The sequence below is a fragment of the Heterocephalus glaber genome, unplaced genomic scaffold (genome assembly GCF_053883595.1).
Source record: "Heterocephalus glaber isolate CG9 unplaced genomic scaffold, H.glaber_assembly_v1.0 deba00001743, whole genome shotgun sequence".
Classification (NCBI taxonomy): Eukaryota; Metazoa; Chordata; class Mammalia; order Rodentia; family Bathyergidae; genus Heterocephalus; species Heterocephalus glaber.
Window position 1 is genome coordinate 3330771 of NW_028258449.1, and position 15885 is coordinate 3346655.

Consider the following 15885-nt stretch of genomic DNA (forward strand, 5'->3'; position numbering starts at 1 on the left):
TGAATACATGTGATCAGTTTATTAATGGATTAATATTTTTCTAGTATCTTTTAATCTGTAAGTTCTTCTCCCATGCATGGCTCTCCCTTCTTTTTGGGGGCGGGAGGATGGTTTGTTTATAAAAGAAAATTGACCTGATTATCCTGTTGGGTTCTTCACAAACTGCCCTCTTGTTGATTCCACCTCGATAGTCTAGTTCTGTATGTTATTTCCTCTCTATTTTATATAAAGTACCAGTTAGATCCAGAAGTATTCATGTTGAATGTCTTAGCAAGACTGAGTCATACAGGTGGTATACCTTTCCTCTAAGAAGCATATTATACCTGGTTTTCTCTGTGATCTTTGCAGTCCTTCAGGTTCAAGGCCTACGTATACTCATAAATAAATCTAAGGATAACAAAGTTGGAATATTTTAATTCTATCATTTCTTAGATTATATAGAATACTTTTAGGAAAAGCCCCCCCCCCATGGTTTGCTCTTATCTTGTGGTAGTGAATGTTTTTGAAAAAAACAGTAAGTGCTAAATATTTTACTATCATGCATCAGTTTTCACAATGAATTGTTTCAATAGCTTCCTCCATAATGTGCTGTTACTTTTCTTTAATGTTATGAGGAATTCACACATTTAAACAAATTCAGTGTATTGCAATACATCAAGTTATTTAAATTTTTAAATTCATGACACTTATCAGTATAGTAGCACTGTTACTGTTCTTATTAATGTTAAAGTTGTGACAGCTCTGGCAAGTGGAAGTCCCTTAGAGATAACTCCAGAGTCTTTATGATATCACTCTGGTGATCTTTGATAGTTTCCTTGCTACCTGGAAAGACAGGATGAACCAAGCTTATCTGTTACACATCCAGTTGGTTCAACACCATTAAGTTTGGTGACAGATTTGAAGAAGTAAAATGATCATAGATAAATTGGTTTATTTCTAAACATTATCTTCTGTTGTATTTATTCTTGTGCATTCTTATAGCATTATTATTGTGATAGCTTTATAATAAGTCTTTTTAAAAAAATCTAGCAACTTGAGTTATCCAGTCTTTGTTGTTTTTCCAGTATGACTTTCTAGGTTGTTGTAGGGCTTTCTAAATTCCTAAAAAGAATTTAGAAATTTAAATTTCTAATAAATAGCCTGTGGGGTTTTGTTTAGGTCTAATTGTCATTTCCTTTTCTGTCTAGGTAGGACATCTAATAGAATGCTGAACAGAAGTGGTGGTTGGGTGCATCCTAATATTGTTCTAAAACTTAAGAAAAAGTCATTAATATTAGTGAGAATATTGGCTATAAGTATTTGAAGATGTCCTTTAACAGATGTCCACTCCCTTCTATTCCTAATTCAGTAAGAGGTTTTAAAATGAGTATGTGTTGAACTTCAATTTTTTTCTGTACCTTGGAGATAGTCACATGAAATTTGTTTTGTTTTATCTGTAATTTGATAAGGTATTTTGATTTGGAGTGGTAAACTAATGCTTAAATCCTAAGATAAACTCCTCACACATGATCTTTATTATATATTGTTGGATTTGATTTTTTGTTGATAATTCTTTTTCCTTCCTTATGGGGAAATTGCTTAAGGTTTGGTTTTCTTGTAATATTAGGTAAATGATATTGTGTATCAGAATGATCCTGATCTCAAAGTATGATTTGGGAATCACACTTTTTCAATATTCTGAAAGAGTTTGTATAGAATTAGTGGAATTTATTCCTTAGATATTTGATATAATTTTATTAAGGCCTTCTGTTCAAGAACCATCAGATTTTTCAAAACACAGACTCAGTAAAAGCTCCCCAGGTAGTAAAGCACTAAATGTAATTCAGGAGACTGGCAAGAAGTCTACTCAGTTCGTTACAACAAAGGGTTTATCTCCCTCAATTAACAAAAAAGACCGTGCTAAAGAGGAAGGAAAGAAAGTGAAAGAGAGACAAAAAGAGGAAGAGAAAGTAAGAGAAAAGGAGGTTGAAAGCAAAGCTACTGAAACAGATCATCCAGAAAGTAAAGCTGGAATTTTTCCTGCTAAATTTTTTGAAGATGTTGTCAATGAAATAGTTAACAAACTGCTATTTTCTTCCTCACCAGAAATGGAAACATTTGAAAAAAGTGTAAGTGTAAATGATGATCAGAAACAAACTGAACTCTATGTTGCAGCTATGATGCTTCTCAAGTCACTGATGAAGGAGTTCTCAGATGCTCAAATTAAGGTATTTAGTCCTAAATGTATAATAAGCAACGTGAAATAGGAAGAAAAGGGGCAAAGGGGAAGGAAGTGGGAGGGCTAGGGGAAAGGATAGAAGGGAATGGGATTAATATGAGAAAATGAAAAAATAGGAACAAAATCTTTGTAAATAGGGAGGACTGGAGGGGTTGAAGGGAGGGCTGGGCAAGGGTGAAAAATAAGAACCAAGAGAGACTATGTAAAGGTGCAAATTTCCAATGATGAATGTCATTATATTGTATACCTAAAATGTACCAATTATTAGAATGAATAATCGATAATGTAAAATAAGAATAAAAGGTCCAAAGGGGTAGGGGTAGTGGGAGGCACAGGGGAAAGGAAAGAAGGGAAAGGAAAAAATGATGAGAAATGGAAAAAATGGAAATAAAGTCTTTGTAAATAGGGAAGGGTGGAGGGCATGAAGGGAGGGCTAGGAATGGGGAAAAAATAAGAACCAAGATGCATTATATAAAGGTACAATTCGCAATGAGAAATGTAATTGTGTTGTATACCTACAATGTACCAATAAAAGAATTTAATACAAAAAAAAAAAAAAAAAGGTATTTAGTCCTGAGGAGGGAAATCAGTTTTTCCCACATACAAGTAAAGTGTCATCAGTTCCTACAACACCTTCCAGGAATAAAGAATCAACTACAGAGGAAGCATCATCCATCATCAAGCTAAAAAACGTGGATAAAATGCCAGACATGCATAAAGTGACAGAAAGACCTTTTTCACCTGAGACACCTGTCCCAGATGAAATGCCATCAATTGATAAAACACTGGTCAGTAGAGTCACTCACTCTTCTATTTGCAATATTTTGAAAGAATATAAATCTCCAGAATCTCTTTGTCAGGACATTAACAGTAATGGAAATTTCGTAAAACAGTTAACTAGTGCAGTAATAAGTGAACTTTATCAACATCAGCTTAACTTGATATTTTGTGATGAGGCTCCAGTTTCAGCTTGTTTGCCTCTGAAATCTAAATGTCTTGTTAAAAAGATCCAAAAGGTGGCCCAAACAGCCAGCAAAGAATGTCAGACAATATTACCATATACTGTAATGTTGCCTCACCAATTTTTAGAAGATGTGATTTCTACTCTTTTATCACATCACCAAAGCACAAACATCTGAAAACAAATTTTCCAAAGAATTTGATTTCCTTCAGATGGAGTTAGTAAGTAAAATTGCAGCAGAGATTTCCAAAGATGAAGGCATGATTATACAATATGTAGAACCCTTGCATCGCAATGATGATGAGATTATTGAATTGGTGGTTCAGTCCATTTACAATAATCTTTTGGCACAATTTGGATCACAAGAAATCATACAAAATTGTGTATCAAATGGATGCGGACTTCTTTCAGAAACCATAGTTGACTTAGTTCTAAGAGAAGTGGCTGGCAATCAGTTGCAAAATTACTTTTGTGGAGAGTTAACTCCACATCAGTGTGCGGAAGTTGATAGCATTGTTGAAAGTATCCTTTACAATGTTATCCAGACCACTCCACCTCAACCATCACATGCTCATAAAGTGTCTTATAGTATAATAGAAGAAATTGCTGTAAAATTTTTCTCAAAACTCTTATCTATGTTTCCAAAAATGCATAAGGAAAAAACCAAATCACAAACTGAAATGCAAAAAATAACCTCAGAAATACTAAATTCATTCCAAGAATGTGTCTCCAAAAGTAGGATTAAACTTACAAGACCTGCCAAGGAGTCACCCACTGTATCTTTAGCTAACAGTGCAACTATTGAAAAAGTAGTTAATTCTGTTTATACCAGTCTTTTAAAACATTCTGGTTCCCCTATGTCCATATTTAAAGACTTAATGGGTCAGACTTAAAGACTTAATGTCCTTTCTGACATAATAGGTTTTTTAATGGTGAAGGAAATTTCCAATTCTGAATTTCAACCTCAAATAGAAGAAGAAATATCAACTTCAGAACTAGTTCTGGAAGCTGTCAAAATTATGGAAAAAGAGGTCAAAATTGTTGATAAATTTAAGTCCCAGGAACACCCTTCATCCAAAAAGTGTTCTATGTTAGATCCCAATGTTTTAGAGGAAGCACTGGCATTATTCTTGGCTAAACTAGTAAGGTCACCTTGTATTTCCAGGAATGATACACACAGTTTATCAAAAACCAACTTAAATAAAATTGCATCTCAACTGACAAAATCTGTAACAGCTGAAGTTTCTCGAAATAATATTATTCTAGTAGCTGCTGAACCTGAAGATTACTCTTCAAATCTAGAAGAAATGGACATGATTTCTCAGGTTGTTGATTCCGTTTATGGTAATATGCTGCAACAATCCAGAAGCCATGAAGAACTTTATGACCTAAAAGATACAAATACAGTCTTCCCTAAGGTGGCCAGTTTAATTGTTGATGGAGTTTCAAAAGTTCCACTGGATAGGGCAACCTCAACGAGTTCATATATGGGTATCTTTGGAGATCTGGACGTTGATAGAATCATCGAAAAGACAGAAAAGCATGCTGAGAAAATGGTAGATGGCAAAAGTAAGTTGGAGGAAGATAAATCTGGAGAAGAATGCTCAGTTGTAATAATTCCACATGTTGGAAGAAAAGCAATCAAAGTAGATCCACATATTATTTCCCAGCACTTAGCAGTCATCTCTGTGAAGACTCAGCCACTAGAGAAAATGAAGACGGAATGTTTAAAAAGAACTGGACATAGCATAGAGGAACTGAGACAAGCATCAGTAAATGGGAGGAGTTACGCCGCTGTAAGCTCCCCTGATTTAGAAAACAGAGAGAGAGAGAGACGTACCTCTTTGGATACTACAGGTCGACTGGATATAAAGCCCTTTGAGGTAAGTGCAAAGGCAAAGCAGAAAAATGAGTGACACTGAAACCCTTAGCAAATGTGGGAGTGCACCTTTGCAGTTGTTGCCAAGGCGGGCAGAGCACTGGCTGCACTAGCTCATCTGTACAGTCACATGACTCACCAGGCCTGGCTTCATCAGGTCTGAGATTCTCTTGAAAGGTCTTGGGCTATTTTTCCAAAGATAATCCACTTAGTCTAGCAAGTTTCTTAATAATAGGGATATAAGTACATATCCTTGACAATAATACCAGACTGAAGTTATAATTCCTATTTCAAGTCTCAGAAGAAACATAATTTTGTATAATTCCTTTAAACCTTCCTTTGGCTATCTAAAGATGTTCAAAATGGGCCAGTTAGTAGAATATCAGGGTGCATGAAATCATCTAAAGTTATTTTAATTCTCACATTTAAAGCTCCACAGTAGTGTTGCTTTTCTTTTAATAACATTCATCAACAAACATTAGACTGCAAACTCCAAACTCCTAGATTACACTTGTTGAGATTTAAATTAATTACGCTATTTCCCATTTACATTATCCTCTCAAGAGATACCCAGTTTCCCTCCTCCTCTACCCTTCTTCTAGACACAGCTCCCCATTGCTATTTTTATGAAACAGTTTCTGCTTGGTTTAGACACAGCTGTGTCCTGTAGCCCTATACACAGGCCATGAATCAATTAAATTAACTGAGACTTCAAAATGTCAAAAATTATTTGCTTTTTATAAGAAAACATCTAGTGAAGAAAACAAAATTGTGTGGGAAATGTATCAAGTTATATTATTCCATGACTCATTTTAATGTATATGAAAGCATCTTGTGTTTGCGGTGGGACTTTGCTAAGAGGTTCATGTGTGCTGAGGGGCATGGCCTGTGGCCTGGAGATGTCAAACAAGGTTTTCTACAAACATGTTCCTTGGGGCATCCACTCAGAACGAATTTTTTCCAACACTGTTCAGCACCCATTGAACTAAGGTTCAAGACTCATAGATGAGTTGATTACTTCTTTATATTTTAAAACTTAAATATTGAGATTGGCATGGATTGAGCCTCCTCTAGTAATCTTTACCCTTAGTTCTTTGCAACTTAGTTCTCTTCGGGTTTTAAAATTACCTTTCATCTAGGTTGTCACTACATTAGCATAAACTTAGTGGTATTCATTTATATGTAAATAACACTTGGCAATCAAATTTTTGTGAAAAGATTATAGAATATAATTACTGAAAATCAGTTTTAAATTATAGAATTGTTTGTAAGAAATCCTACTTTAGGTACCAACCCTCTTTTAAAGACATTTATAAACCTCAGGAAGCAAAAAGTGAGAATAAACAAGAACAATTACTTGTGTCTTTTTAAGAGAAAGCAAAACAAACCTAGAAATGGAGGGAAGGAGGCAGCAGCCATAGATAAGTCAGTTAGGCACATAAAATTTGTGCAGCAGTCTGAGAATGAGCATGGTCTGTCCTCAACAAAGGGACAGAGAAGTAAAAGACAAAAAGAGATTAGATCAAATGCTAGTCTAGATCAAATACTAGTCTAGACATTTTTTTACTTTGCCGTAGAATTTAATTTTCTGCTTTGAAATACCATAAATTCTCAACTTTCCTGACATCTGCATAGTAAAAACTCTTAGAATAACAAATGCCAAAGCCATGTAGACTGATTGCGGAATTTCTAGCCCACTCTTCTCTACTAGAATGGATAATCAAAATTGATTGTTTGAATTTTTTTAGAAGAATTATTTCTAATAATTTGTTTCCACAGAAGGTATTCATAAAGACACTATTATCTGAAAAGGAAGGAAGATAGACTCTAAAATTATTGAATAAATTTACAGGTTAAAACATGTGGTAAGAGGATATAGGAATGGGGCAATTCTGTTGTTTAATTACAACAGTCTTATCTTTGATCTGTCTTTAACATTGAAAATGGAAGTGGAAATTTGAGCAGGGAAGTGAGAAGACATAAAGATTTATGCTTTAAAGAATATTTTGGACAATATTCCTAAAGGATCAAGAGTGGAAGGTTATGAAGTAAAAATTCAGATTCCACACATTTGGCTACTCATTAGTTTTACAAGTGAAGATCGGGAAATATCTTGATCATTTTCTAAAAAAATATGTGTGTATTTAAATTTCTCTATGATCAAATACTTAATTATCACTTCTATCACAAAATTTTTAAGAGAAATGACAAAAATCCCAAGTAATTATTTTGTAAAAAATGTAAAGTTTAAGCAAAATAGAACCTATGTTAGAGTTAATTTTTGGAATATGATCTGAAAGTGAAAAAAATTAGAAACATCAGAAAATAATGTATTTTTGTCTTTTTAAAAAAATATTACTTATAAACCAGTCAGTGGCCTTTGAAGATATTAAATTGAAACAAATCATAAGAAAATAGCTATGTCATAATAGTGCTAGGGAAAAAGTAATTGAGATGTTTCTGTTTAATATTTTTTGCACCTTCAATTTCAGGCTGCTTGCAGAAATCCATTTTGAAATATAAGAAAGCCTGATATCTCAAAGGTAGAGCTTTTAAAAGATGTTCGAAACAAAAAAGACCTAATCATTTGGTTAGTGGTTCATGATATTGATCAGGAAGATACAGAATATTATACAGAAGATGATATAACTACCGATGAAAATGAAATTGTTTTAGGAGAGTATTTTGGACAAAAATCCATAGGAGAACCATCTGAAGATGAAGTGAAAGAAGTTGTGAAGCTCATGCAAAGCACAATTGTTTCTTCCAAGGCAGCAGCTGTCTCGGGCAGCATGAAAAAGTCTTCAACAAAACATTCTCAGCCCACAGCTACCTCAAATACTGAATGTACAGAGGCAGCCTCAAATCAAATAATCGGCTCTAACAAGACACAAGGTAATAAATAGGGCTACTGCTGAGCTCAGCATGGCCACTTCCAAAACCTTGACTGAAGCACACTCTTCCACGAAGAAAGAATCACGCCCCAAGGTAAGTGAAAAACATGACTCCCAGTGATACGAAAGAGTAGAGAAGATCAAAAATTCTATCCAAGAATGTATGTTCATTAGGCAGAAAAGAATATCAAAATATCTTATTTGGCCTCCTAAGCCTGTAAATATTTACAAACTAGGTAAAATAAGATATACCAATGAACTTCAACTAAGGGAAAGCAGATAATGCAAAGAAACTCAGATTAATTAGAAGTTGAGGGGATACATGGAAACCAGTTAGGAGAAACACAAGGTAATTACTTAAAATTATAGATTCTAGCCCTTTTGTATTTGGGCTGTTCATTGAACATTTCTCTGAGTCTCATGCCAAAGGATGGATCTAAGAGCTGCTTGAGACAGAAAAATGTTTAAAATATTCATAGAAATTGACATTATTGCCTAATAACCACATTAGTAGAAAAGAAAGAAAAAAAGGAGGGAGGGGAAAATTTGGCTTTGTTTAAATCCTTTCTCTTAATTGGTTACAATCTTTGGAAATACTACATAGCTAACTTTGTTCTTAAATAATAGTCTGCCATCTTGCCCAAATGTAACAAGTCACTGAAAATATTTTTAATATTACTCTTACAATCAGCCATGAACTCCACTCTCACTGTACTGGGCAGTTCTTGTTACCGATTCCAAAACCTCAAAGGACAATGTATCCTTCAATGGTTTATCCTTGTCTAAAAATATGCTCTGTTCCTATGTTTGGAGAATATACGATTTAGAATTCCTAATGAGAAAATTTTGAATTAATCATTCAATTGATATGATTCCCAGATTGACACAAGAGCTGAGATGAGCCAGAGAAAACTAATAGAAAACTAATTGACCTTTGGTCGATTCAGACACACACATTTTCCCAACAAATAGACCAGAGTATGTATTAAGATAAATGAGCTTGCGGGCTTCTGAATTCTAGTTATATCTCTGTTCTGCTTTTTAAACTTAGTAAACTATGATGAAGATAGATTTAAAGTTTAGAAATAGAAAATTCTACAGCTGTTCATGGTAAAAACTATTAGGAGACTAGAAGTAGAACAGAACCTTCTCAACAGATTAAAGACATGCACTCCATACTTCCAGTGAGAACACCTTATATGAATGGAGAAGATACAATGCTTTCTCCTTAAGGTGGGGAACAAGGGCAGATATGCTTACTCTTTATCTGTCCATTAAACTTTGAAAATTATATCCTTCAGACTCCACTAGGTTTATGTTATGTTTAAAATCTATTCAAAACTCAGTCTCATAATTTAGAATATCTTCACTGATCATTTCAAAAGAATTATACAAGGAAGGACATTTCAGTTAGAACTGTGGGGTTCATCCATCTTTAATCTCTGAAACACTGTCTCATTAAAGTATGAATTAGACTGCAAAAAGTCCAGTAAGATGAGAATGTACATATGAAATTCTACTTTTGTGTAATACTTGATTTGCAAATTTGCAGAATGAAGGAAGAAGTCTTGTTACTGAACCAAGACATCACTTCATACACAGAATTATGAGCACATCTTCATACGACCAAGAAGATCTCACATCATCTTCCCGGTAAATGAAATTAGAACAAACATAGAAATCTGAGTGTAGCACTTATGGGAAGAATGAGGTGCCTGGTAAAGGCACAAGTATTCAGCCTCAGATTGTCCCGTACTTGCCATTCTTTCCTCCCTTGACTCCTCTTTCCACCCCTTATCACACCCTCTCAAGTCTTCCCTCTCTCTTGCTTTCTCATGACACAAATACTTATTAGAAAAACATATTTTTATTATTTATCATTTTTATTTTTTTACTCTTGCTATCTAAGAATATGTATGTGAGTTAAATATCGCTTTTGTGTATTCAACATCATACATTGACACGTCAGGTTGACCTTATTCAAGAGCTCTATATTGAGGATCAAACAAGCTTTCTCCTAGTATATCACATATTTTCAACCTCCTTTAATCTCTAATTAGATTTACTCCTTTTTCCTTCCTTCTTCCCACCCCTGCAATAAAGCTCTCAAACCCACTTTTTTCTACTCTGGTCATAAAAGGCCTATCTTTATTTCTTTCTTTTTCTATTATCTCCCTTCTTTTCTTTCCTTTTTTAATGAACATTTTTCTTCCTTTACTTCTTCCTTTTTCCTTTTCTCATTCTCCCTATCCCAGCCTACTTGTCATCAGTACTAATCCACTGTCTTCCTTAGTTATTGAAAAACATGTGCAGTTGTTAAACAAGTTTTGCATTATGTGTTGATACATAGTTGATTCTATAGATGCTAATAAAACTGGTTCTGTTCTTGCATACAGAAACTAGAACTGATCCTAACACATTGAATAGACTGAATAGGTGCATCAACACCAAAGCACACCCAAAGCCAAAGCTACAATAACAAGAAGATACCCATTAACTAAGGAGATTCCACAGTATTAACAGAACTTTCTACCACAACTGATCTTCAACTCTCAATACAAAACAGTAGAAATATGAGCCAATAAGGCAAAAAGATACTTTCAAAAATTCTTACCTCCCCCATAAGCTGTCCTCATTAGCACTGAAAGGCATAAATTTACAGACAAAATTTTAAAAGACAAATTTTAGAATATTTAAAGAGACCCACAGATGAGGCAAAATGACAGATGCACAAGGCAATTAGTAGGATGTTCAGTGAGCTCAGAGAAGACCTAGTTAAATAGTTCTATTTAAAAAGCTGATAAATGAGCTTAAAGAAAATTCAAATAAAGATATGAATGAATACTTTAGTAAAGACTTAGAGATTACAAAAAAGAATCAAGCAAAAATGTTGGAAGTGAAATATATAGCTGAAAACCATGCAAATAGATAGGAACAATCAAAAGAGAAAACATTAAGTCTTGAGGAAAAGAAGATATAGACTCAGTGATGCTCTAAACAACAAGAAAGTGTGAGAGATTTAAGAGATCCCAAATGACTCTAAAAGAACAAATCTAAGAATTATAGATGTCAAGAAGGGGTGCAAAAGGAAACATGGTTTCGATTGAAAATAGCCCCCAAAGCCTCAGGGATTTGAAATGTGATTGGATTATGGTGGTGCTATACCTGAGTTACTATTAGCAGGGATCTGCACACTGCTTGAGAAAGGCTGACTAAGAAATTGGTTCCTGAGGATTTGGTTCATAGAGCTCAATTATCCAAGCTCTTGGAGGCTTCTGCAGCCATAATTTAAGGAGGGCTGACTACTGTGAAAGCTGGCAGAAGATCTTGCTGTCATCCACATGGTGGAAAAATGCAATGATTGTGGGGTTGAGAAAACTTCCAATCAGATCTCAGAAGAAGGCTCATTGTGTTGCTGAAAAGACAATGCATGAAGTTATGAGAAAAGGCCAAAAGTACATCCTCCTCCCCCAGAAAGTTGGAGAAGCCAGGAACATAAAACATCTGAGGAAAGCCACAGCAACTGAGCAAATCCCAGCCCGAGAAAAATCATGAAGGCTACAGTCACCAGCAATGATACAGGGATGGGGCTGCCTAAGCCTATTAGCATTCACATCTCACCACAGCTCACCCTGAGAACTGGACAGGGAGCTAGAGCATTCAATGTATCCCATGCTGTGGTTGGGTTTTGCTTTAGTCTTGCTGCTTTCTATATGCTTTTATCTCCCTTTTGGGATAGGAATATTTACCCTGTTGGAAGTTAGAATGTTTAACTTTCCCTTTAATTTTCGTAGGGGCTCGCAGTCAAGAGTTTTCTAGCAGTCTCAAAGGAGGCTTCAGATTTAGAATTTTAACACATGCTAAACTGTTCAAATTTGGCAACCCTTAGAGATGCACTAAATGTATTTTGCATGAAGAGATTTGCATGTATCTTTTGGGAGGCAGGGAAAGAATGTTGTACATTAGATCTAAAATGGACCCCCAAAGCTCATGTGCTTGGAAGGTGATTTTATTATGGAAGAATCGTAGCTGAATGTGTTGTTAGAAAGTGTGGTCTGGGCAGAAGAGGCAGATCACTGTGCACATCTCCTGGAAAGATGTATCTCCCTTCCCAGCTCCTCCCTTCATCGGCTTGCCTTCCTGGCTTCCATGGGGTGAGCACCTTCCCGCCACTAGTCCTTTCAGCCATGCTGCAAAAATTCATGGTCTGAAACTGCTAAAATGTGGACTGAAGTGAACCTCCACTTGTTTAAAGTTGTAGCTGTTAGATATTTTGACCTAGTGACAATGAGAGCAATTAACACAGAAACTGAAGTTATAAAAAAATTATTCCTCAAAATCATTGAGGAAAATTTTCAAAATCTAGGGAATAAAATGCTCACCAAGGTAAATGAAGCGTATATAACTCCAAATAGACATGCTCAGGAAAACAAAAAACAAAAAACCCTTTCCATGACACATCATGCTTAAAGGCCAGAAGAGCATGGAGCGAAGTTTTCTGGGTCCTGAATGGAAACAATTGCTAATCCAGATTATTATATCTTTCAAAATTATCCTTCAAAACGGATGGAAAAATAAAAATCTCTAATGACAAAGAAGATTTAAAGAAATTCATGACCACTAATTCAAGAGAATTCTAGACACTCAAGAGACAAAGAGCCCCCCAAAAAGAGTACATCTAACTGAATAGTTAAAGAGGCGGAAAATATAAAGCAATCAGAACTGAAGAAATAATACAATGACAGGAATTGGTAAATAACTTGCAGTATTAGCACTTAATGTGAACATAATTAAATTATTAAAAAGATCATAATTATGACCAATTCATCTTCATTCTAGGGATACAAGCATGGTACAACATACATAAATCAGTAAATGCAATACACTATATAAGTAGAATTGGGGATAATAATTGCATGATCATCTGAATAGATGTAGGAAAATCTTTGAGAAAATCCTACATACATTCAAGAAAAAAAATACACTGACAAAAATAGGTATTGAAAAACCTTACATCAAACTAATAAAAGGTATTTATACAAACCCATAGCCAACATCATACTACATGGAGAAAAACTGAACACTTTTCTTCTAAAAGCAGGAACAAAACAAGGGTCTTCATTTTCATTGCACTTAGTAGCAAGATACAAAATCAACACATACAAAAAATAAATATTATTACTGTAAACCAATAAAGAACCCACAAAGCAAGAAATCAGGAATACAGTCCCATTTAAAGTAGCATCAAAAAACTTAAATATCTGAAAATCATCCTAACAAGGTAGAATACCTCTATAATAAAATCTCTAGTACTATGAAGGAAGAGATTGAAAAAAAATTAGAAAATGGAAAGATCTTATCAAGATATGTAGAATCAATATTATCAAATAGCCATTTACCAAACATTTTATATAGATTTAATGCAGTTCCAATCGAAAAGCCATCATTATTCTTTATGGAAGTAGAAAAAATAATTCTTGAATTCATACAGAGCAAGAAGAAACCTAGAATAGCTAAAGCAACTATGAGCAAAAAGATCAAAGCAAGAGGCATGACAGTTCAAGATTTCAAGTTAGACTATAAAGCTGTACTAATAAACAGATCATAGTTTTGTCCAAAAATAGACATGTAGACCAATGGTATAGAATAAAGACACATTAACAGACCCAGGCACCATTAGCCATCTGATCTTTGACAAAGTGCCCAAAAACAAATGCTGGAGAAAAGATAGCCTCTTTAGCCAATGGTGCTAGGAAAACTGGTTACTCACTTGCAGAAGAATGAATCCAGACCCATACATATTACCCTGTACTAAAATCAAATCAAATTGGATACCCAACACCCAAAATTTAAATGAGGAAAGGTTCACTTGGCTCACAGTTTTTATAGGTTTCCATCCATTGTGCCCGGGCTCCAAGGCAGGATGGCACTGGAGTCAGGCATGGCAGAGGAGGGCTGCTAATGCCATGGAGGCAGGAACAGGAAGAGAGAGAGATGGGGGAGGGGGAGCAAGGGAAGGGGTGAGGACAGGAGGAAGAGAGCAAGGAGGGAGAAGATGCACCCTTCCAGGCCACACCCCTGGTGACCCACCTCCTCTGACCAGGCTTCACCTCCCAATAATACATGCAGGTATACACTCATCAGTAAATTAGTCTTAATCACTCTCCCATGATACAATCACCTCCCAAAACCGCACCTCTGAGCACATGAGGCTTTGGTGGGACATTAAGATATAATCCACAATAGACCGAGATATAAAAACAGAAACACTGAATCTGCTGGGAAATAAAATAGGGGAAACAGTCGAAGACATGGGCATAGGTAAGGATTTACTGCAAAGAACCTTAATTGCACAAGAAATAATACCAAGAATCAGCAAATGGTATGTATTATATTAAAACCTTCTGCAAAGCAAAGAAAGCAATCAACAAAGTAAGGAGTCAACCTGTAGACTATAGGAAGATTTTTGCCAGCTAATCCTCTGACAGAGAATTAATATGTCAACTATATAAAGAACACAAAGAAAAGACCCCTAAATAACAAATTACTCAATGGGAAAAATGAGATGAATAGACACTTTTCAAATGAAAAAGTACAAATGGCTCATAAGTATGTGAAAAAAAATTCACAATCTTTGGCCATTAGGGAAATGTCAATCAAATCCATACTTAGATTCCATCTTAGTGCAGTCATAATGGCTATTATGTAGGACACAAAAAGGCAACAATTGCTGGTAAGGATTTGGGGATAAGAATCCTTCTATGTGCTTGGTGAGAATCTAAGTTAGCATCATCACTGTGGAAATCACTATGAAGATTCCTCAAAAAAACTACAAGTAGAAATTTCACTTGACCCAGCTATACTTTTTTTTTTTCCTTTAGTACCTGGACTCAAACTCAGGACCTTACACTGCCAGGCACAGAGCCACTGAGCTACATCCCCAGACCAGACTCAGCTCTACTTCTCCTGGGTACTTTCCCCAAAGAGTTAAAAGACATATTGCAGTGATGCCCATGTTTATAGCATCTCTATTCACAATAGCTGATTTATAGAAACAGCCCAGATGCCCATCAACAGATGAATGAATAAAGAAAGTATGGTATATGTACACAGTGAAGTATTACTCAAATGAAAGAATACTGAATTAGTGTCATACGCAGGTTAATAGAAACCATTGTATTGCATGAAATTTACCAGACACAGAAATTAAATATTGCAAGTTTTTTCTTATATGAGAAAGGTAAAAATAAATTAGTAAATAAAGAAGAGATAACAGAATACCAGGAGGTAGTCTCTTGGAGATGCAGAAGGGGATTATCATGAGGGGTGAAGTAAGGAATGGGGCTGATGAGATCACAAACCATCACGATTACATTCATGTACCAACTTTCCAAAACAAACCTCAATGCAGTGTTAACATTCACTAATAAGTCCACAGAAAAAAAGAGGAGAAAATGAAAGAGAGGAAATTGCCAATGAATTCACAAAAATGAAAAGGGATTATAAGAAGAAACTATGAAGTTTTATGTAAATAACTTGAATGGCCTGGATGAGATGATGAATTCTGAGCACACAACCTTCAAACACAGACTCAGGATGAATTAGAAAAACCCAAACAAGTTTTCAACTTGTAGTAAGTAAGAGAGAGAGTAGAGAGAATCAGTAATCAATAGTAAGTAGGTAGTAAGTAGAGAGACTCAATAATCAATATCTTCCTAATGAAGACAGGCTCAGGACAGATGATTATGCTGGTGAATTCCAGCAGAATTTAAAGAATTAATATCAATTATTAAACTTTTCCAAAAAATGAAGATAAAACTTCTAATTTCAAAATGCCAGCATTACCTTGAATCTGCAGCCACAGAAGGAACCTACAAAGAAATAAAATTACAAACCAGTATGCCAGTTGTGTATCGATCAAAAAAATAATAAA

At 35.1% G+C, this 15885-nt stretch overlaps 1 protein-coding gene across 4 annotated transcripts in view; it reads left to right on the forward strand.

The window, feature by feature from the left end:
• The window catches only part of LOC101709629 (fibrous sheath-interacting protein 2-like), a 38615-nt gene that overhangs the window by 13113 nt on the left and 9617 nt on the right, over positions 1-15885 (forward strand). For 2 of the 4 annotated variants that reach the window (XM_087200350.1, XM_087200349.1), the window contains exons 3-4: positions 2086-2207; positions 2859-7544. In XM_087200350.1, the coding sequence (XP_087056476.1) occupies positions 4109-5095 (987 nt within the window). In that variant the 5' untranslated portion in view covers positions 2086-2207; positions 2859-4108 and the 3' untranslated portion in view covers positions 5096-7544. The other 2 variants (XM_087200352.1, XM_087200351.1) reach the window with 2 other exon arrangements.